General features: G+C 40.8%; 1 protein-coding gene across 10 annotated transcripts in view; it reads left to right on the top strand.

Moving 5' to 3' along the window:
* The window catches only part of rims2a (regulating synaptic membrane exocytosis 2a), a 1,169,411-nt gene extending 1,156,030 nt beyond the window's left edge, over positions 1-13,381 (top strand). For all 10 annotated transcript variants that reach the window (XM_072570612.1, XM_072570611.1, XM_072570619.1 and 7 more), the window contains 3 exons: positions 3,659-3,760; positions 8,176-8,315; positions 10,366-13,381. In XM_072570612.1, coding sequence (XP_072426713.1) covers positions 3,659-3,760; positions 8,176-8,315; positions 10,366-10,584 — 461 coding nt within the window. In that variant the 3' untranslated portion in view covers positions 10,585-13,381. The remainder of the gene's footprint in view (positions 1-3,658; positions 3,761-8,175; positions 8,316-10,365) is intronic.
* Positions 13,382-23,919: the final 10,538 nt, after the last annotated feature.

The raw sequence follows: 23,919 nt of genomic DNA, 5'->3' as shown, positions 1-23,919 counted from the left end.
TGTTTAATTTCATTTCTTACTAATAAGGTAACCGCGCACCCCCTGCCTACCTGCCTATCTTTTTGATAGGATGTATATCCTAGGATATTCAGCTGCCAATCCTGATCCATTTGCAGCCATGTTTCTGTGTTGCCCACCAAGTCACACCTGCCACAAGCTCACTTACTTTATTCCTTAAACTGTGTGCATTCAGATTTAACACCTTCAGTCCTGTATAACTGTCCCTTTTCTTATTGTCATTCATTTGTCCAATGTGCTTGAAGTTTCATTGCTAACCCTTTCTAAACACTGTCCACTTTGTGTCTGTGCTGGAGACTTTAATAACCTCTCCTGAATTCTCCATTTCTAACATTTCTTTCATATTTTTCCATGCAGTTGAATCCACCCCTACAGATGTTAACCTGCTACTTTGTTTCCCACTGAAGGAAGTTATACCCTTCCCTTTCCACCCACCCCCCATTTTCTAGTTTAAAGTCCTCTTGTCCAGCCTATTTACTCTTTTCACTAGAATATTGACCCTAGCTCAGTTCCTAGCTTGTTGTTTGTCAGGGCCTTGAATTGACCAAGTCCAACCTACAACAAAATAAGATCTCCGTCTTCAAATTTGAAACTTCTGACTGGTCTTTAACCCTTTCGATTTGAACAGCAAGAAATGGCATGAAGTGGAGAGCGAGGGAAAGAAAAAGAGAGAGAGAAATTGTTTATGAAAAAATCCAAGCTGGGGAGTGGGCAAAGATATATTTCTCTTTTTGAACTGAGTCAGTCTCCCAAAATAACTTCAAAAAGCACAGGGAACTTTTTCCATGAAGTTAACATGCACGTGGTATCTTTATCTAACAGCATCATCTGTGGAGAGAGAAACAAAGTTAACATTTCAGGTTAATGACCTTGTGTCAGAGATGCTGAGTATTTGCAACATCTTCTGTTTTTCTTTCTGAATTTATTTTTATTTCACAGGATTTCTCCTTTACATCCCCACATTCTTTTAAGCCAGTATTTCAAAGCACTGAGAGTTTAATTTGTTATTGTGCATATCCCTGGTCAACATTTCAGACGATACAAATCATTGTAAAAAGGTAGATATTTTATCATATGCTCTTTAAAACAAATAGGTTGACATGTTTGAGTACAGGATCTCATACTAATTTAGCAACGTTTTCAGACTTTAATGAGTCCACAACCTATGTGCAGCACTTCCTATCTCTTTGTAATGTACGTGGCAGTTGGTGACCTGCAATGATGGGGAAGGGGAGGAAGAAGGCCTCAATGTCAGTGGCTGCTAATCAAGATGCAAGGGAATAGATTGAGTTGCTTCAGAAGGAAATAGAGATTTTTTAAAAATATCTCTCCAGTTCCCTTTTCTATGTTGCCTCCTTTGACTGTATGTGTGAATGAGAAAGAGAGAGATTAGGCATGATTTGCCATTTGACTTTCACTTGAAGTTATAGAGTTGTACAGCATGGAAATAGACCCTTCAGTTCAACTCGTCCATGCTGACCAGATATGCTAACTTAATCTAGTCTCATTTGCTAGCATTTGTACATATCCCTCTAAACCCTTTCTATTCATGTAAGCATCTAGATGCCTCTTAAATGTTGTACCTTCCTCTATATATGCACCACACTCTATGTGAAAAAGTTGCCCCTTAGTTCCCTTTTAAATCTTTTCCCTCTCACTTTAAACCTATGCCCTCTAGTTTTGGACTCCCTTATCCCTGGGCAAAAGACCTTGGCTTTTCACCCTATTCATGCCCTTCATGATTTTATAAACTTCTATGGGGTCACCCCTCAGCCTCCAATGCTCCAGGGAAAATAGTCTCAGCCACTCCATACAGCTCAAACCTTCCATCCTTGGCAACATCCTTGCAAACCTTTTCTGAATCCTTTCAAGTTTCACATCATCCTTCCTATAGCAGGGAGACCAGAATTGAACACGTTATTTCAGAAGTGTTAAGGGCTTGGATGGAGTGGAGTTTGTTATTTATGTACAAGAAAATTGTCTGAATCAGAATTTGGATCTACCGATTAGAGAAGGAGCAAAACTTGATCTACTCTTTATAGAAAAATACAGCGCAGTACAGGCCCTTCGGCTCTCGATGTTGCGCCGACCGAAGCCGACCTAACCTACACTAGCCCAATAACCTCCATATGCTTGTCCAATGCCCGCTTAAATGACCAAAAAGAGGGAGAGTCCACCACTGCTACTGGCAGGGCATTCCATGAAATAAGATAGGCAGGTGACTGAGGTGTCAGTGAGGGAGCACTTTGGGGCCAGTGATCACAGAATCATAGAGATGTACAGCACAGAAACAGACCCTTCGGTCATCCATGCTAACCAGATATCCTAGTCCCATTTGCCAGCACTTGGCGCATAACCCCCTAAACCCTTCCTATTTATATACTGATCCAGATGCCTTTTATATGTTATAATTGTACCAGCCTCTACCACTTCCTCTGGCACTTCCCTTAGGTCCCTTTTATATCTTTCCTCTCTCTCCTCTTTCACCCTAAACCTATGCCCTCTAGGTCTGCACTCCTCCACCCCAGGGAAATGACCTTGTCAATTACCCTTTCCATGTCCCTCATGATTTTATAAACCTCTATAAGATTACCTCTCAGCCTCCGACACTCCACAGAAAACAGCCCCAGCCTCTCCCTATAGCTCAAAACCCTCCAACCCCGGCAGCATTCTTGTAAATCTCTTCTGAACCTTTTCAAGTTTCACAACAACCTTCCTAAAGGAGGGAGACCAGAATTGCACACACTATTCCAAAAGTGGCCTAACCATGTCCTGTACAGCCGTAACATGACCTTCCAACTCCTATGCTCAATAAAAGAAAGCATACTAAACACCTTCTTCACTATCTTATCTACCTGTGACTCTACTTTCAAGGAACTATGAACCTGCACTCCAAGGTCTCTTTGTTCAGCAACACTCCCTAGGACCTTAACATTAAGTGTACGAGTCCTGCCCTAATTTGCCTTTCCAAGGTGCAGCACCTCACATTTACCTAAATTAAACTGAATTTGCCACTCCTTATGCCATTGGCCGATCTTATCAAGATCCCATTGTACTCTGAGTTAATCTTCGCTGTCGACGACACCTCCAATTTTGGTGTCATCTGCAAACTTACTAGCTATCCTTCCAATGTTCAAATCCAAATTATTTATATAAATGATGAAAATCTGTGACCCAGCACTGATTCTTGTCGGAAGGTTTGGTGCTGGAAAAGCACAGCAGGTCAAGCAGCACCCGAGGAGTAGGAGAATCGACGTTTTGGGCATAAGCCCTCTACCAAGAATGTTTTGTGGCGATCCTTGGGGCACACCACTGGTCATTGGCCTCCAGACTGAAAAGCAACCCTCCACCACCACCCTCTGTCTTCGACCTTCAAGCCAGTTCTGTATCCAAATAGCTAGTTCTCCCTACGATCACAATTCTATTCATTCTAAAAGAGCGATGGAAAGGATAGACTGGATCTAAAAGTTGAAGTTCTAAATTGGAGAAAGGCCAATTTTGACCATATTAGGCAAGAACTTTCAAAAGTTGATTGGGTGCTTGGGTCAGTACTTGAAACAGAACTGTTTAAGATAGGGAGCTCTTTTTATAATCTTCAAATATGTCCTGAGATAATGTTTTTGATCTTCTTTACCTTTAGGTGACATCCAGATTGGCATGATGGATAAGAAAGGACAACTCGAAGTAGAGGTGATTCGAGCCCGAGGTCTAGTAGGAAAACCTGGCTCCAAAGCTTTACCTGGTAACCAAGCTGATTTTTAATTTTTTTTATACGCAAATAGAGATAAAGGGAACCAGAGTGAAGTCAGAATTTGATACAGTTTTTTGCCTACTTCCTTCCAAAAATAACCTGCTAGAAGGAGTTCCTTCATGCTTGCTTCTCAGTATTTTAATTCCTTCACATAATCATTTTTTAAAATGTGAATACGCAGTATTCACAAGACTATTACATCCAGGTGACCAATGTTTTAACCCAAATTTAACTTTCATAATTTCACTGATCTGATGGATTCAATTAAGTCATACGATCACAGAATTGTTATGGTGCAGAAGCAGCTGATAATGCCTGGACTGGCTCTATTTTCTAGTGCCAATCTCTTGCCATTATCTAATATCCTTGCAGATTATTACTATCTACATAACCATCCTGCCTCCACCATACTTCCAGACAGTGCATTCCATACCCTAATTGTTGTGTAAAAATGTTTTTTCTCACATTAACCTTCCTTGTATACTGTCAGATAGCCTGACTGCAATGATGTTCTCTCTAGTTTTACATTTTAAATAGCGAGTTAAAAATAGCAATGTTATAGGGTTCAGAATGCTGAATCACAAGCTCTCACCACAAATCCTCTCATGGCTCATTTATCATTCTCAACCAGCTGTAAACAGGACCTGTGCTTCCTCAGTTATATTCTGGTGCAGAGAGGACCAAAACCCAGATGTCCGACTATTTTATCAGTTTTCAGTGATATGGGCATAGACGCAGAAGGAGATTTCTAGCCACTTTCCTGCAGAGGAAGGTGCACACCCCCCTCGGATTTCTTATTTAAGTTTTAATTTTAAACTTGTAAAATATTCACTTCCCTTTTTCATGGCACAGTCACATTTTCAGAATGAAATTATTACCTCCCAGATGTTCCTACTCCTGCCTCAGGACTATTAGTTTGTCTTGTGCAGGCAACACAGTAGAGAGCAAAACACGTACAGAAGGGAACCCACTCAACTTTCAACCTATATCAATGAATAAATATAAAATTTGCAGGCTACATTATCATCTTGTGCTGTCTCTGAGAATGCAGTAACCCCAGATGTGAGAATAGGACAAGCTGTTCCTCATCATCTCTGATTTTAAAGAAAGAGACAATACATCCAGCTACCTTGTAGGTGTAACAATGCCTGTTTAATGAATAAAGTTACTTTGGTCTTTCTCACTCAAAGTTATAAAAGCAATTATTCTCTTTTATCCAGTCTGTGGAAACTGAGCAAATTAACATAGAAAAGGAAACTTATCAACTGCGACCACCACACTAACTGACTACAATGTTAAATGACAGATATCCAGTTCTGGCTAATACTAAAGTCATCAGCTAAGATCTTCTTTCAATGGGAAACAGCGTTTCCCTGAAAGTATAAAATTCAAATCCAGATGCCATGTCAGTGGCATTCACGAATAATAGTTTTCTCTTCACAACATGTAAAAGTATTAAAATTAAGTATTTCATTAAAAGCTAGTAACTCAGTTCTATTGGGAGCATATGTTAATAGTAATAGCTTGGGAAAAGGTCACTGCTGGTACTTTAAGCAGGACACTCAAACTGGTAGTTATATGACACTAGATCTATGATTGCACATCCACAGTAGCACATGATATGTGATTCATTCATATTCAGATCCTTTTGAATTGACATAAATGTCCAAAGTCATCCTAATGGTAATGTTCGTATGTGAAAACAATTATTTCCCTTTAAGAAAAACTGCTTCAGTGTTGTTTTAATTGTGTCTTACCTTCTTGGATACTGCTGCCAATTTTAAAGTATCTTTCAGAAGGGACATTACAATCTGTACCATACATTTATACAACATCATTAATATAATTGAACATTCCAAGTGTATTATAAAGCGGGAATGACACCGGGTCACATGGGGGAAATGAAGTCAGATGACCAAAAACATTGCCAAAGAAGTAGCTTTTAAGCAATGATTTAAGCAGGGAAGACAAGTGAGAGAGTGCCAGAGAGCTGTAGGGAGGAAATTCCAGAGCTTAGGGCCAAAGGAACTGAAGGCTCAACCATCAATGGCGGAGTGATTACACTTACAGATAAAATTGATCAAGAGTACAAAATTAAATGAACACACATGTGTTAGAGGGCTGTGAGTCTGAAGGTTAGAGTAAGGCAGGGAGGGATTTGAAAACCTGGATGAAAATTTTAATAATAAGCTATCACTTGACTGGGAGCCAGTGTGTGTCAACAAATTTGGCAAATGTGGTCAAAAATACAACAAACCTGGAGAAAGTAAGGACTGCAGATGCTGGAGATTAGAGTCTAAAAAGTGTGGTGCCAGAAAAGGACAGCAGGTCAGGCAGCATCCAAGGAGCAGGAGAGTTGATGTTTCAAGCATAAGCTGTTCATCATGCAACAAACTTGCTCAATCGCAAATTACTGACAGTGAGAGGTTTGGAGTCCGTCAATAGGAAAAGAGTTTGGAGCAGGGACAGTTCAGTATTCAATTGCATGAAATTTCTCCTCACCAAGTCCACAAAATTGAATAATCAGGTTAGCAAAAGTAAAGGAGTTGACAGGTGGTGGTGGTGGTGGTGGTGGTTGTGGTGAGGATGTGAGTGTCACCTACATTTTGTGTACAAAGGCTAATACAATGACTTCAGATGATTTCAATAAGCCGAGCTGGTAAATGAGAAATATAAGGGGACAAATCCTCTGGGACAGTGGAGAGAGTAATGCAGGAATGTGAAGAGAAGCCATTGCAATGCACACATTGGTTATGAACAGATGGATAAAAAAGGAATGAGTATGGAAGAGATTGGCGAGGCATTGGAGGAGGATAGTGTCGTTAACCATTTCAAAGTTTACTGACAATTCTGAAAGTTTACCTGTTCCACAATCACATAGGATGTAATTTATGACTTCAATAAGAGCTTGTTTGATACTGCTTTAGTGGTAGAAACTTAATTGATTAAATGTAGAGTTCTGGGAAATCAGAGTGATTCACAGGTGGCAACGTGTTCAAGGAATAAAAAACAAGATTGGAGATGGTGTGGAGTAAAGGGCTGTTCGTTATGAGAGGTGGAATGATGATGACAGATTTGAAGGAAATGAGGGCAGTATCTGAAGAAAGAGAACTTCAACAATATTGGCTAACATGGAGACCAGGAAGGGAAATCAGGTGATCAGCATTTTAGTGGGAACAGGATCGAAGAATCAGCAAGTAGGTCTTAAGGACAAGATAAGCTCAAAGAAGAGCATGAGGTGAGAAACTGAAGAAAGTTACAATCTGAAGGTGGGGGTCAACTTTAAAGGAACATGTCAAATTGTCACTGTTGTGAAATGAAAGTCTGCCACAGAAACATGTATCATTTTACTCACGTAATAGTAAAACTATGACTAGTTATTGTGTTTCTAAGAGCAAGAGTCTTGCCCAGTGTTTAATCGCTACTGATCCATATTACACCAGGATGCCTCAGGTTTGATCTGTGTAAAGTTAGTTTATTTCTGCTAAGGTCTATATAGAATTTGTGTTTTCTACTGTTATTACATTTCTGAATGGATTTGCCTCTATTCATTATAACTGTGGAGGAAAACCTGTCACAAGCTGGAAGCAAATAGGAATATCCTCATAGAAAATTCACGTACCTGACCATCTCTATTCACTAACTTTTTGTAGGAGATGTATCTGCAGACATATCAGATGGAGAAGTGAATAGACTTCACATTCAACATTCTGGATTAGTGGTGCTGGAAGAGCACAGCAATTCAGGCAGCATCCAAGGAGCTTCGAAATCGATGTTTCGGGGGAAGGGCTTTTGCCCAAAACGTCGATTTCGAAGCTCCTTGGATGCTGCCTGAACTGCTGTGCTCTTCCAGCACCACTAATCCAGAATCTGGTTTCCAGCATCTGCAGTCATTGTTTTTACCTTCACATTCAACAGTCTGTCATCCCACCCCACAGTTTAGGCAAAAACGTCAAAGGAGGAACAGAGGGGGCTTGCTGCAAAAAGAACAGTTTCCCTTCATAGATTGGGTTCTACAGTATGGGGGGCATGTTTTTGTCAGTATAAAATTTTCTGTATGTTGTACATCATTTTAAATCAAGAAATTGATCTAAACCCTAATCATTGACACACGTTGTACTTTCAAATGAGAACAGAGTCCAAAATAAGTTACTCTGCAAAGATTTTTATTGATATATTTCTAATATCCAAGCGCACATTAAATGCAAGTTGATAACATGATATACATGTAAGGTGTATAGGATGTCATATATATAATAACTTGTATTATGTTTCAAAGAAAATTGAAACTAAAAAGTGCCAAAGCATGTGATATTGATCATTCTGAGTGATCCCATACACTACTTCTGTAATAATGTTGTGTATATAGAATATGCAGCACAATTGTAACTCTGTTTCTTGCTTAGCACCATATGTTAAAGTTTATCTGCTGGAAAATGGCATCTGTATAGCCAAAAAGAAAACTAAAGTGGCAAGAAAAACACTGGATCCTTTGTATCAGCAACAGTTGCCATTTGAAGATAGCCCCCAAGGAAAGGTTCTGCAGGTAACCAGCTTTTATGTTTTGATTTTAAATATGTTTGAATAAAAGGTAATCAATGCGCTGAAATGAGGCTCCATTAAATACTGTGACCAATCATCATTACACTCTCATCTGAAACTTCCTTAGACAGATCCGTCATTTGCTTGTCACAACTGAAACATGAGGCAAAAAATGAAAAGATCCCTCAGAGAAACAGCAGAAAGCTGATAGAGCGGAGTCTCCACTATTTCTGGGAATTCCTACAAATCATAAAGGACAAGATTGTAATTACTAAAAAAGTGTAGCATATCATAGAACAGGGAGTTCCACTGATGGGTGCTCCCACTGCTAGGACTCCATAGGAACCTGGCAATCATTACACCGGGTGAGCAAAGGCATTACCACCAAAGTTATTTGACATCTCCACTATTATGCTGTGAAAGGCAGCCTGGCCACTCAAAGAATTTTAGTTCTCAGATTGGCCCCTTTACTGAAAGGTTTGGGGAGGTGGGTGCTGGACAATGTCTGGATAATAGATGTTCGTTCACGTGAATGATGAACAATGATAATACAATGCATTTCATCTGACCCTTTAAACTGGGATGGCATCAGCATTCTACAGGAAGAGGCTGTATTTAATACTGAAACAGCGCAATTAAAAATGGTGTTACAGACAGGCCCACTACAATAGATTGTTTATTGATTAGATAAACTGCATTTGGTACAATATGTTACACAACTGCCATGCTTTGTCTTACTTCTGTGTCCTAGTAATGCTAGACAAAAATTACTGAAGTTAATTTGTGCTCCAGTTCCTTATACATTAAAAATGCTCAGGAGCAAAAAGAAGAAAAGATTTATAATTTATTTTAATTTATAATTTTTTTCTCCTTTCATATTTTAAATGTTCTTTCCCACCCTTCTCATTCCACTGTGCTGTTTCCTGCTTGGATAAATCGGAAAGAGATTTTGTATCCATTCTTAGCCATTCTCCTTCCTGTGGATAAATGTCTTCTTTCAATCTGTTATCAGCCTCAGCATCAGAGGGAATTTTATGGTCCATGCCCTTCTGTGTTGTTTAGCACTTGTCCATAGGACTGATCTGGCAAATTGCCCTTCATTAACAACGTTTTAACTTGCGAATGTGTATCCAACATCCCCAGCAGTCTGCTTCCCACTAAAAAAATGTTGTGGCTCCTGTGTAAACGGCAGTGAAATTCGGACCAGGAAAAGGCCTATGGAGCCATTTTTGTTCACCACAAGAATATCACTTACATCCAAATTCACTGCCTTTTCTCCATATTTCATTATTTCCCAAACAAATGTTTAATTCCCTTTCAACCACCTCAATTGACTCATTATCTATGGCTCCCTGTGTGAGGTAAGCAGGAGGGCATTTTGTTTTTATTGGGCTTCCCTTGAACTTGAAGGTTATGTCTAAGAATTCCAAGAAATTCCACTCTATCAATTCCTTTTCTGAATTTAATTCTCCAATCAAGTAATTAACTTAAACCATGCTTCTGAATGATGTGGAGGTGCCAGTCAAACAAGCTTTTGGTCATCCATTGAATTAGCAGGCAACAAATATAAAACTCTGCATCAGGTTCCTACAAGATCAATGGTTACGCCCAAAGTGCCAGATTTCAAGTTTACGAGAACAGGTTGAAATTGGGAGGGAATGAGAGAAGGACAACAAAAATAAATAAACTAGAGAATTTAGAATAATAAGTTACTGTTTAAAAATAAAGGGTTGCCCATAGGATAACATTAAATTTTTCTCCCAGAGGGTCAAGAGTCTTTGAAATTCCTTTTCTTGAAAGGCAGTGGAAGTAGCAGTAAAAATATTTTTAAGGCAGAGGTACATAAATTCTTGATAAGCAAGGAGGTAAAGGTTTATCAGGGTTAAAGAGGTATGTGGAGTAATCAGTTCAGCCATGTTCTAATTAGATGGTTGCAAAGGCTCAAGGGATCAAGTGGTAAGCCTCATCTCCAAATTTGGATTTTTGCATAACTTTTGAAAAGGTGTATTAAGATACAAACATAGCTAACACAATGCTATATTTTCCTCCATTAGATAATTGTATGGGGAGATTATGGACGAATGGATCACAAATCCTTCATGGGAGTTGCACAGATCCTATTAGAAGAGTTGGACCTGTCCAATATGGTGATCGGCTGGTACAAACTGTTTCCCACATCCTCACTAGTCGATCCAACCTTGGCTCCCCTGACGAGAAGAGCTTCCCAGTCCTCTCTTGAGAGTTCATCCGGACCTTCTTACGCTCGTTCATAGCAGTTGTGAAAGTGTTGCTATTGCAACCAGTGTTCAGCTCACAGATCGTCACCCTGGTCACACTGCATGCTTGATGTTGTGTCTTCTGAGCCTGTTCCTAGGGATTAAAAATGGTCCTGTGTTCTCAGAGGAAATTGCACACATTGTGCCCTGAGAAGGTCCTTAGGGAAGGAGGTGCAGTTTTGCTGAACTTATATGGTTGCTGGAATTAAATGACAATTTTTTTTGTCCAATCAGAAGCCATGAATATAAAAATAAATAAATAAGAACCTTTCAATTCACACAACAGAAGCCCTTATTTTTCAATGAACCATTTTTTTTTGTTGTTCTTTATCCCTGTTGATTCATCTGCTACTCCGACCCCACCGGCTTGGCTCCTAAAGTGACAGCCAAAGATTTCATGAAGGCTGATGGGCTGTTAGTTCTGAGAGACATATGATTGTGATGAGTTGAAAGTAGAGTACACTAATGACCAAAAAATCACCAGGCGGGGCAAAATGAGGAGTCAGCTGCACAAAACTGCAGCACAAGAGATTTAATTTTTTTTCTAAAAAAATGCAAAGTATAAAATGGTACTGGCATTCAGAATCAACTTGGAAGCTCCAGAAAGATACCACAGTGATTCACAAAGGGAGAGGTCTCGTGACTTGATATTGTTGTTTCTCTGCTGATATACTGTATGAAATTTAAAAGAAAAGAATTTGCATGGACACAATTTAGCTGAACTTAAATGAAAAGTACAACATGTAAAATTATTTTCTTGAGGCTGAAACTTGCGGAAAAAAACAGCCATTTTCAACAATTTATATTATTTTTTAAAAATGTTTCACCAGTGCATGGTTTTATGGGGGAGTGAATGCAACAGTGTGATACAATGACACCGTGTTTCCCATATTCAGAGTAAATCATTTATGAGTCTGTCTTTTGCGGACAATGATTATTTAGGAAGGGCTGGCCTTACTGAATAAAAGTAATTTCAAAGTGATGTAAAGGAAATGTCGTCTTGTGGACAAAAACATAAATTAAAATTATGACACAGACCTTCAAAGTCCGACATTATTCAAAGATTACACATGCTGTTCTGTCCCTTTTACTGGGTAATTTATTGTATGCTCTGAGTACGACCTCGTGTCTCTCGCCATTCAAGCCCCTCATCTGGGTTAAAGGTTGCAGAGCGATACTGCATTTTGATTCTTTGGGTAAAATATGCCATTTTAACAACAAAAGAAATGATATGATTTGCAAGCATGTTGAAAGGATTTTTGCAACATGGCTTGGGCACACTGCAATAATTCAGCATGCATTTGACAAAAGAAATTGCAGCATCCTTTTATTGTACAGTGCATGACGACATAGAACTTATTTACATTTTCTCATCTTAAATTGAATTCTACAGCAAATAAAAGAATTGTCTGGCCGTTGTTCAGAAAAAAAACTTCAGTAACATAAGATAATTTCTAGCCGCATTCAATGTGTACATACCGTAGGAATAAGACTTTTTTCTCTGAAATTATATAGCATTGATATTGACAGAGGACAAATCAAGTAACACGGTATTCTAATTGAGAATTGTTTTACAATTATATAATGTCTTCTTGACCAGCCAGGTGTAGATATCATCCAGTCAGATAATTAGTTTTGCATGTCTGAATTCCTGAAGTCCTTTAGACAGGGTTACTAAAGGTCAAACTGTTTTGCTGTAAAGTTCAATTTTCACACATATATTTGTGCAGTTTAATGAGGACTTTTAACATGGACTGATGTTCACTTGCTAGATTATGCTAAAAATTGGCCATTGAAAATCACCTGTTACGTACCTGTCGTTCTGGGGTTCGAAATTGAACTCTACACTAATGAATTAGTTTACAACCATGCTGTGACACCCTCCCCTGATCTCACTTCCAAATTGAAAGAGGCTAGTTTTTTCTTTAAAGTGCTCTGTAGAACATGCAATTTGTGTGGATGGAGGTGGCAAAGATGCAGAGTTGCCACAGTCTTTTTGTTATTGGAAAGGAGGCTGGTGGAGCACATAAAGGCTCGTCAATGAGTATGCTTGAATACCATTTAAAAGGAAAATTTAAATATGCCTTTTTAAATTTTCTATTTGTGGTGCGATTTTGTTTAAGCCAAGAGTAATTCTTGGGTCTTTTGTTCATGACATAAAGTATTGTAGTTGAGGTATTGAATGTCAAGCCATCTATTAAAAGAAACAGGAGATTCCTATTGTATCACCAAAATAACACTAATGTCTTGGAATTAGAGCTGGCAGTAGCCTTTGCTATTGGTGCCAGCTTTACACATTGCTATGAGCAGCCACAAGTCTGGACCTACAACAATTACGACAAAAAAAATTTACTCTTTTTAAAAGAAAACAAAATTCCAAATTACACAATTATTTCATACACATTGTGACAGCAACTAAATTTATCATTATTTGATTATTTTCTGCATATTATCCCTGTTTAAAATAATCTTTCGGAAATATTAGCAAGAAGGATACTAAAGTATGAAAGATTTGTACATACTTATCATTATGCAGTATTTATTTGAAATTTAATTTTTTTTTAAAAAATATATTTTTCACATTATGTCTGCAACTCTGTTTATGATTTAATCATGTCAGTGGCACTATTCCAGTAAAACACAGCTGTCTTGTACATAGATTTTAAGTCAAGGGGACACTGCTGTTAGGTTACTGGACAACTGGCCTTTATGTGACAACAATTAATGTAAAACAAACTCATTTCTGGTGATGGTATTTAACATGGCTACATTATTAATAAAAACATTTTCTTTACAGAGATTTAAGTCATGGTCTTTTATTCCACCTGATCTAAATATTTTGGTATTTTGAAGTTAGCTCTGCTTTATTAACAGAAATTTGCCAGTGATAGGCTTATGTGTGGTTTTTTACAGTTGAATCCAAATTGTTATATCAAATACTTGAGCCAACACTATTTAATATTGAAATAATTGCCATCATTATAGTTTGATTTATATTTTTATACCTTGATCTACTTATTTCAATAATTTGAAAAATAATATACTTCTGACACAATTGTATATTAGGTAAGAAGTAATGTTTTAGAATGGGAGCTAAATTAACCTAGTCTTCACACCAAAGCTGTTAGGAACATATATATTAAGTTCATACATTTCCTTTCTGTGCAAATCACCTCTTATTACAACTGAGATGGGAGGACTGCACTATCTTTCTCTCAGTCCAGTACTTCACAGGTTGCAATGTAAATTTAATTTTTTAGCTTGTTCCTGATACGGTCAATTGCTTTTGCAATATTAGACTTAAAAATATGTATCAATTAGCTTTTTTTAGTAAACACAAACTTATCAATTTATTTTGAAATTAAACTTATTCCATTAAGTTTCAGAATTGGTGAACACATGATTTGTAATATAATCTAAATGTTTCCTCCCTAAATAATCCAAAATATATACCAATGAATGGAAAAAATATAGATTTCTCTTGGCACTTCGGGATAAAACTTTTAGCTAATAATGGGTAGTTCTTAAATGAAATAAAAGCTTGGCATGTTAGATAGCTGTTGATCTAATGTTCTGGCACAACTAGACATAGCACTGGATTGCAAATCCAGCAATTAGCTCAAAATCTGTAGTTTCCAAGAAATCGAGTGTGGTGCTGGAAAGGTACAGCGAGTTAGGCAGTACCCAAGGAGCAGGAGAGCCGATTTTCAGTCATAAGCCCTTCATCAGGAATGAGGCTTGTGGGCCGGGGGTCTGAGAGAGAAATTTGGAGGGGGATGTCTGTGGCTGTGGGGAAGGTACCTGAGAATGCAATAGGTAGATGAAATGGAGGAGATTGTGATCAGAGAAGAGGGTGAAGGGGATAGATGAGAAAGACAATGGACAGGTCAAGAGGGCGATGCGGAGTTGGAGGTTTGGGACTGGGATAAGGTGGGGGAGGGGAAATGAGGAAACTGGTGAAATCCATATTAATCCTGTGTGGTTGCAGGGTCTCAAGGTGGAAGATGAGGCGTTCTTACTCCAGGCGTCAGGTGGTTAGGGTTTAGCCCTGGAGGAGGCCCAGGACCTGCATGCCCTTGGTGGAGAGGGAGTTAAAGTGTTCAGCCACAGGGCAGTGGGGTTGGTTAGTGCGGGTGTCCCAGAGATGTTCTGTGAAACAATCCACAAGTTGGCATCCTATCTCCTCAATGTAGAGGAGACCATATTGGGGTGCAACAGATACAGTAGATGACATTTGTGGAGGTACAGGCAAATTTCTGTCAGATGTGGAAGGATCCTTGGACGGAGGTGAGGGGGGAGGTGTGGCCACAGGTTTTGCACTTCCTGTGGTGGCAGGGAAAGGTGCGGGGAGTGGGGTGAGGACGAGTGGAAGGAGTGGATCTGACAAGGGAATTGCGGATGGAATGGTCTCTCCGGAATGCTGATGGGGTGGGGATGGAAATATATCCCGAGTGGTGCGGTCTGCTTGTAGGTGGTGGAAGTGGCAGAGGATGATGTGATGTGAGGTTGGTGGGGTGGAAGGTGAGAACCAAGGGTTTCTGTCTTTGTTGCGTTGGGAGGGATGGTGTTCAAGGGTGAAAGAGCGGGAAGTGGAGGAGATGTGCTGGAGGGCATCGTCAACCACGTGGGAGGGGAAATTGCAGTCTTTGATGAAGGAGGCCATCTGGGATTTTCTATGGTGGAATTGGTCATCCTTGGAACAGATGCGGTGGAGGCAGAAGAATTGGGCATAAGGAATGGCGTTTTTACAGGAGGCAGGGTGGTAGGAGATGTAGTCCAGGTAGCTGTGGGAGTCAGTGTGTATGTAGTAGATGTCTGTGCTTTTTTGGTTGCCGGAGATGGAGATGAAGAGGTCCAGGAAGGGGAGGGAGGTATCCAAGATGGTCCAGGTGAACTTGAGGTCAGAGTGAAAATTGTTAGTGAAGTTGATGAACTGTTCAACCTCCACATGGGAGCATGAGGTAGCTCTGATACAGTCATCAATGTAGCAAAGGAAAAGGTGGGGAATGGTGCCAGTGTAGCTGTGGGAGGTGGAGTGTTCTACGTACCCAACAAAGAGGCAGGTATATATGGGGCACATGCCGGTGGCCATGGCTGTGTTTTTGGTTTGGAGGAAGTGGGAGGATTGGAACGAGAACTCGTTCTCAGCTACCTTCCCCATAGCCCTAAACACCCCCTCCCATTTATCTCTCAGCTTGTCCCCCCGACCCAGCCAACAAGCCTCATTCCTGATGAAGGGCTTATGCCCAAAACATTCATTTTCCTGCTTCTCAGATGCTGCCTGACCTGCTGGGCTTTTCCAGCTCCACACACTGATCTTCAGAATCCACTGTCCTCACTTTCTCCCAGGTTTCCAAGAAATGCCTTGTTAACAAAAAGTCTTAATGTGTCTTTTTATTGAACGTTACAAATTAAATATCTCTAAAGGACAACTGATATGAAAGAGTTTTCACGTCAAAAGGCATCTAAAAAAATTGTCTTAGATCCACACTTGTAATTACTGGAATCAAAGTAAAAGGTGATTGAAGCAGTTTATAATCCCTAATGGCTTCAGTCAATCATTTTATCCACAAAACAATAAATTTACATATGCAAATACTAATCATGCAAGAAGACAATGCTGAAGTTGCTTTCCCAAAGATTTGAGCAATGATTGTACATACTGGCAAAAATCAAAATCGACTACGGATGTTATTTTATTGTGTAAGTGCAGCATACTGTCATGTTGAAGTTTTAGATGAGAACTTTTAAGGTCAGGCCCACTCTACAGTACTGAAACACATAATTTCAGCATAGATGGACTGCTGTTCTGTTGAGACATCGGGCAAGTACCAAGTAAAGATTCCAACTTCACTAATAGTGCAAGAGGTTACAGCTTAATTGGCCCCTCTCCACTCACCATCTTGTTTAGGGTAAGAACTGACTGTGTGGAGTTTGCACATTCTCCCTGTGTCTGCGTGGGTTTCCTCCGGGTGCTCCGGTTTCCTCCCACAGTCCAAAGATGTGCAGGCCAGGTGAATTGGCCATGCTAAATTGCCCATAGTGTTAGGTAAGGGGTAAATGTAAATGTAGGGGTATGGGTGGGTTACGCTTCGGCGGGGCGGTGTGGACTTGTTGGGCCGAAGGGCCTGTTTCCACACTGTAAGTAATCTAATCTAAGTAATCTAATCTAATCTAATCAAACATAGAACATAGAACAGTACAGCACAGAACAGGCCCTTCAGCCCACGATGCTGTGCCGACCATTGATCCTCATGTGTGGTAAACCTAATATACAAACCCTCAAATTTCTCTGACCATATGCATGTCCAGCAGTCTCTTAAATATCCCCAACGACCTCGCTTCCACAACTGCTGCTGGCAACGCATTCCATGCTCCCACAACTCTCTGCGTAAAGAACCCACCTCTGACATCCTCTCTATACTTTCCGCCAAACAGCTTAAAACTATGACCCCTTGTGTTAACAATTTCTGCCCTAGGAAAAAGGTTCTGGCTATCAACTCTATCATTATCTTGTACACCTCAATTAGGTCCCCTCTCTTCCTTCTTTTTTCCAATGAAAAAAGCCCAAGCTCAGTCAACCTCTCTTCGTAAGATAAGCCCTCCTTTCCAGGCAGCATCGTGGTAAACCTCCTCTGAATCCTCTCCAAAGCATCCACATCTTTCCTATAATAGGGCAACCAGAACTGGACACAGCATTCCAAGTGCGGTCTAACCAAAGTTTTATAGAGCTGCAACAAGATCTCACGGCTCTTAAACTCAAACTGTTAATGAAAGCCAAAACACCATATGCTTTCTTAACAACCCTGTCCACTTGGGTGGCAATTTTAAGGGATCTATGTACCTGCACACCAAGATCCCGCTGTTTCTCCACACTGCCAAGAATCCTGTTTTTAATCCTGTATTCAACTTCCAAATTCGACCTTCCAAAATGCATCACTCCGCATTTATCCAGGTTGAAGTCCATCTGCCACCTCTCAGCCCACCTCTGCATCCTGTCAACGTCACGCTGCAGCCTACCTCCAACCTTTGTGTTGTCTACAAACCTGCTAACCCATCCTTCAATCTCCTCATCCAAGTCATTAATAAAAATTACAGAGTAGAGCTCAAAGAACAGGGCCCTGTGGAACACCACTCACCACTGACTTCCAGGCAAAATACTTTCCTTCCACTACCACTTGCTGTCTTCTGTCGACCAGCCAATTCTGTATCCAGACAGCTAAATTTCCCTGTATCCCATTCCTCTTGACCTTCTGAATGAGCCTACCATGGGGAACCTTATCAAATGCCTTACTGAAGTACATATACACAACATCCACCGCTTGATCCTCATCAACTTGTCTAGTAACATCCTCAAAGAACTCAATAAGATTTGTGAGGCATGACCTGCCCCTAACAAAGCCGTGCTGACTGCATTTAATCAATCCATGTCCTTCCAGATGGTCATAAATCCTATCCCTCAGAATCCTTTCTAACACCTTACAGACGACAGACGTGAGACTGACTGGTGTGTAATTGCCGGGGATTTCCCTATTTCCTTTCTTGAAGAGAGGAATTACATTTTCCTCCGTCCAGTCCTCAGGTACGACTCCGGTGGAGAGCGAAGATGCAAAGATCTTCGCAAGCGGCAAAGCAATCACATTTCTCGCTTCCCAAAGCAGCCGAGAACAAATCTGGTCTGGCCCTGGCGACTTGTCAATCTTAATGTTTGTCAAAATTTTCTACACATCAGCTTCCTCAATCTCTATCTGTTCCAGCATGCTTACCTACTCCTCAATGGTTTCATTCACTACAAGGTCCTTTTCTTTAGCAAAGACAGAAGCAAAAAACTCATTTAGGGCTTCCCCTACCTCCTCAAACTCTATACACAGGTTCCCTATGCTATCCCTGATCGGCCCTACTCTTTCTTTGATCATTCTCTTATTCCTCATATACGTGTAAAATGCCTTTGGATTCTCCCTAATCCTTCCTGCCAAGCCTTTATCGTGTTCTCTCCTAGCTCTTATCTGACCATTTTTGAGCTCCTTCCTCGCCTGCCTGTAATCCTGTAGAGCTGAGCAAGATCCTTGCTTCCTCCACCTTATGTAAGCTGCCTTCTTTCTATTGACGAGAATCTCCTCCGCTCTCATCATCCAAGGTTCCTTTATCTTACCCCTTCTAGCTTGTCTCAGAGGAACACATTTGTGCATCACTTGCAACAACTGTTCCTTAAACAGTCTCCACATGTCTATAGTGCCCTTTCCATGCAACAATTGCTCCCAGTCCATGCTTCCCAATGCACGTCTGATGGTATCATAGTTTCCTTTTCCCCAATTAAATATCCTCCCATTGTGCCTGCTTTGCTCCTTCTCGATAGCTATGTAGAATGTGAGGCAATTGTGGTCACTATCACCAAAATGCTCTCCCACCTCAAGATCTGACACCTGCCCTGGCTCATTGCCGAGCACCAAATCCAAAATGGCCTCTCCCCTCGTCAGCCTGTCAACGTACTGAGTTAGGAAACCCTCCTGAACACATCTTACAAAAACAGCTCCTTCCAAACCATCTGCTCGAAGGAGGTTCCAATCAATATTGGGAAAGTTAAAGTCACCCATTACAACAACCATACTATATTCACACTTTTTCAAAATCTGCCAACGTATGTTTCCTTCAATCTCCCTGCTGCTATTTGGGCGTGCTCTTGATGCTGCTGACCCAATTGCAAAACCAACAGTTCTGTACAGTTTGATAGCAATCTGAGGAGAGTTGGACGCTGCAGAACTGGGTAAGCAATCTTGAGGACACCTCAAAATGGACATTATCAAATACTTTTGGATAGTTAAATTAATAAATTGGAGAGGATAAGCAGCAAGCTTTTTTGGATCAGCAAAGTGATGCCTCCAGATGCATCATCAAGACCATGCATGTTATATCTGCAGCCCAATCCTTGAGTCATGGAGCCTCCAGCTCTGTTAGTCAGCTCCGCTCCATCAGAAGTTGCCCCAGAGAGACTGCCTACTTTCAGCTGCCATCCTCAGCAACTTTCAGGGTGTCCCTTTGCTCATGTCAAAATGTCAGTGAGCCCAAAATAATTGTCCATGACTAGCACCATAATTATTTAACTTGGCTGTCTGCCTTTGTTCAACAGCCTCTCTACTCATCCCCAGGAACATTTGAAATGCCTTGGGAAGCTGTCTCAATTGAGCTTATTCACAATTTCCATGCATTCTGATTGCCTCCAACCTAATAAGCCAAAGTTTATATGTCAATGATAATTCATTGGCTAGAAACCCGGTGAATACAAATGGTGCTGGATATTCCTAATAGAACTAATCGATTTTAAAATTTTGTTTATGGGAAATGGGCATTGCTAACTGATCCAGCATTTATTGTCTATTCCTTATTGCCCTTCAGAAGGTGGTTCTGAACGACTGCTGTCCGTGTGCTGTAGATACAGCACAATGCTGTTCGGGAGTGATTTCCAGCATTTTGTCCCAGTTACAGTAGAGGAACAGTGATATATTTCTAAGTCAGGATGGTGAGTCGCTTAGAGGAAAATTTTTATTTGATAATAATCCCATGTTTTTGTTGTCCTTCTCCTTTTAGGTGATAAGAGATCATGAGTTCAGAGGGTGCTGTTGAAGATGGCTTGGTGAATTTCTGCAGTGAATCTTGAATATGGTGTACACTGCTACTACTGAGCCGGATGGAAGGACTGAATTTTGAAAGTGGGGTATGGGGTGCCAGTCAAACAGGCTGCTTTATCCAAGATGATGTTGTGATTCTTAAGTATTGTTGGAGCCATTTTCATCGAGGCAATTGAGGAGTATTCAATCACACGCTTTTGCCTTGTAGATTGTGGAGTTGGAATGTGCGTTTACTTGTTGCAGTCAGTTTCAAGCATCTGACTTGCTCTTGTAACCACAATATTTCTATAACTAGTTTGAGTTTCTGGTCAGGGAGATACTCGTGAGAGACTCAGCGAAGGTTGTGCCATTAGATGTCAAGAGACAATTGCTAGATTATCTAGCACATATGTGGTATGAGTGTCACTTGCTACTTGTCAGCTCAGGCCTGCATATTGTCCAGGTGATGTATTTGGAAACAAGCTGCTTCAAATATCTGAGGAGTGATGAATGGTGCTGAATATTGTGCAATCATCAGCGAACAGTCCCACTTCTGACTTTATGATGCAAAGAAGATGAAACTGCAAAAGTTGATTAGTCCTAGGACACCATCCTGAGGAACCCCTACAGAGATGTCCTGGAGTTCAGATGACAGACCTCCAACAACCACAGCCATTTTCCCATGTGCCAGTATGTCTCCAACGAGCAGAGAGTTTCCCCTGATTCCCATTGACTCCAGTTTTGTTAGGAATCCTTCATGTCACACTCAACTGAATGCTACCTTGATGTCCAAGGCAATCACTTTCACCTTAACTCTGGAATTCAGTTCTTTTGTCCATGTTTGAGCCAAGGTTGTAATGAGATCAGGAACAGAGTAACCCTGGAGCATCATAAACTAGGCATCAGTGAGCATATTTTTGCAGAACATGTGTTGTTTCATTGATAATCAAGAAAAGCTTGATGGGATATTAACTGGCTGGATGAGATTCATTCTGCTTTTTGTATACTGGAAACACCTGGGGAGTTTTCAACATTGTTGGGTAAATGCCAGTGTTGTCGCTATACTGGGACAGCTTGGCGAGAAATGCACCAAGTTCTAGAACACAAGACTTCAGGACTGTTCGTGGAATATTATCAAGGCCCATAGCCTTTGCTATATCCACTGCCTCCAAACTTTTCTTAATAGAGTTAATTGAATTGGCTGAAAATTTGCATTTTTGATGTTGGGGATCTCTGGAGAAGGTCAAGATGGATCATGCGCAGGCCATGCCCCAGCATATTCCCTGCATATTGCTATTAGCCTCAATACTGTCTACATTAAAATGCCTTAGCTGCAGGCATCAACATTATAGTTCAAAGATGTCTGACATCTGAGTCTATTTGGAATCAATGTGTTGAGGTCTTGTGAGAAATGAATAATGCTCAGCCATTACAAGTTCTTTCATCATTTGAATATATGAAGAGGCTGCTCATCTCTCACATGGGTATGACTTCATCAGGTCTGACAATGAAAGCTGAATTACAGCAAATATTTTAACAATGCGAGTAAAGATGCCTTTATAAAATTGAAAGGTTATCCACAGTGATATTTCACCCATGCCACCATTGTGCCCACAATACGTTTATTTTCTTCCTCTGCCTGACACTATGTCTCAGTACAGTGCCAACTTCCACAGTTGGGTGGGAAGGAGCATACCTTATAGTTAGCTCTGTAGACTTAGAATGAGTGCTCATCTCCTGGTGACTTTGGGAATAGAAGGCCCAGGCTTTGCTGACAGTCTCCTGCCCATGTAAAGGTTTACCCTTCTTGGCTGGACTGCAGGCTTTGGTAGTGATTTGGGATAGTAGGATGGGGTTGTGGAGGAGATGTGCATGGACAAAGCGGAAGTTTCTGACGAAGCTGTCTGTCAATCATCCTTCCTCAGGGTGCCTGCAGGCACCACCCTGTCTCCCTGAGAAGAGTGCAGATCCAGGTAAGGTCCTAGGGAGTGTTGCTGAACAAAGAGACCTTGGAGTGCAGGTTCATAGCTCCTTCAAAGTGGAGTCGCAGGTAGATAGGATGGTGAAGAAGGTGTTTGGTATGCTTTCCTTTATTGGTCAGAGTATTAAGTACAGGAGTTGGGAGGTCATGTTACGGCTGTACAGGACATTGGTTAGGCCACTGTTGGAATATTGCGTGCAATTCTGGTCACCTTCCTATCGGAAAGATGTTGTGAAACTTGAAAGGGTTCAGAAAAGGTTTACAAGGATGTTGCCAGGTTTGGAGGATCCAATCTACAGGGAAAGGCTGAACAGGCTGGGGCTGTTTTCCCTGGAGCGTCGGAGGCTTAGGGGAGACCTTACAGAGGTTTACAAAATCATGAGGGGCATGGATAGGATAAATAGACAAAGTCTTTTCCCTGGGGTCGGGGAGTCCAGAACTAGAGAGCATAGGTTTAGGATGAGAGGGGAAAGATATAAAAGAGACCTAAGAAGCAACTTTATCATGCAGAGGGTGGTACGTGTATGGAATGAGCTGCCAGAGGATGTGGTGGAGGCTGGTACAATTGCAACATTTAAGAGGCATTTGGATGGGTATATGAATAAGAAGGGTTTGGAGGGATCTGGGCCGGGTACTGGCAGGTGGGACTAGTTTGGGTTGGGATATCTGGTCGGCATGGACGGGTTGGACCGAAGGGTCTGTTTCCATGCTGTACATCTCTATGACTCTATAAGTACAGCAGATGCCATGAAAGATTCTGGGTTCACATGGTCATTGCCATGGTTAATGCTTAAGATTTCATTTCAGCTTATCAAGAGCCTCTGGCATACCTGTCTGATATTCCCCTGTTGGACTGTGCAATTCTAGAGGCACCAATCTTAGATATTCTCTCGTGCTACTTGTTTTTTTTTGCACTGACTGGTGTGCACTTTTGTGCAGGTTGGCTAGGTCTGGTGTGGTGGCCGTTTGTTGTGTTCTGAAGGAAAATGAACTGTCCTCCTCTCCACCACACTGTTCTCCAGCACCTCCACAGCAAAGCACTAATCACTTTTTTTTGGGAGGGTGGGGTGGAGCAGGACATGTTTTTACATGATATTCCTAAAGCAACTGTTATAATCAGATCCAGGAGGACAGTAGAAGTCTTTTAGGATGCCCGCAAAGAACCTCTGAATTTGTCACACATACACGTTGACACACCTGGCTTGTGAATGACTGAAATGAAGAAGGGGAAAGCACAGAAGATATTGAGTGTTGGCATCAGGAATGTGCAGGAGTGAAGTTGAGGTGTGGAGGGAGTGTATAAAAGAAAAGATTGGAAGCAACGAATACAGCAAAGGCTATGGGCCTTGATAGCATTCCAGTAACAGTAATGAGGTCTTGTGTCCTAGAACTTGGTGCATTTCTTGGGTACAATTCATACAATTCATCCTCAATCCTGAGGGACTGCAATAGAAGAGGAGATTCACAGAATTGGTTCTGAGTCTTTTAATTCCATTCCAGGTGTTGACAGCTTACTGCACAAAGAATTTCCTTGACACAAATTACCTTTGTTCTAATGCCAAGACTGATTTTGAAGCAAGTTTGAATCATGCCAGATATTAATAAAAACTGGGCCTCTCTAATAATTATAAGGGCAGAATATATTTTTAAATTAATCAATTTGTTAAAATAGCATAAAGTCCCAATGAGTGTTTTACGATTTCCTAAATTATAGAACTGACTTTCCATAAAAATTTAACAAAGGAT

Source organism: Chiloscyllium punctatum, chromosome 5 (assembly GCF_047496795.1).
Source record: "Chiloscyllium punctatum isolate Juve2018m chromosome 5, sChiPun1.3, whole genome shotgun sequence".
Lineage (NCBI taxonomy): Eukaryota > Metazoa > Chordata > Chondrichthyes > Orectolobiformes > Hemiscylliidae > Chiloscyllium > Chiloscyllium punctatum.
This window is presented reverse-complemented; position numbering and strand designations above follow the sequence as displayed.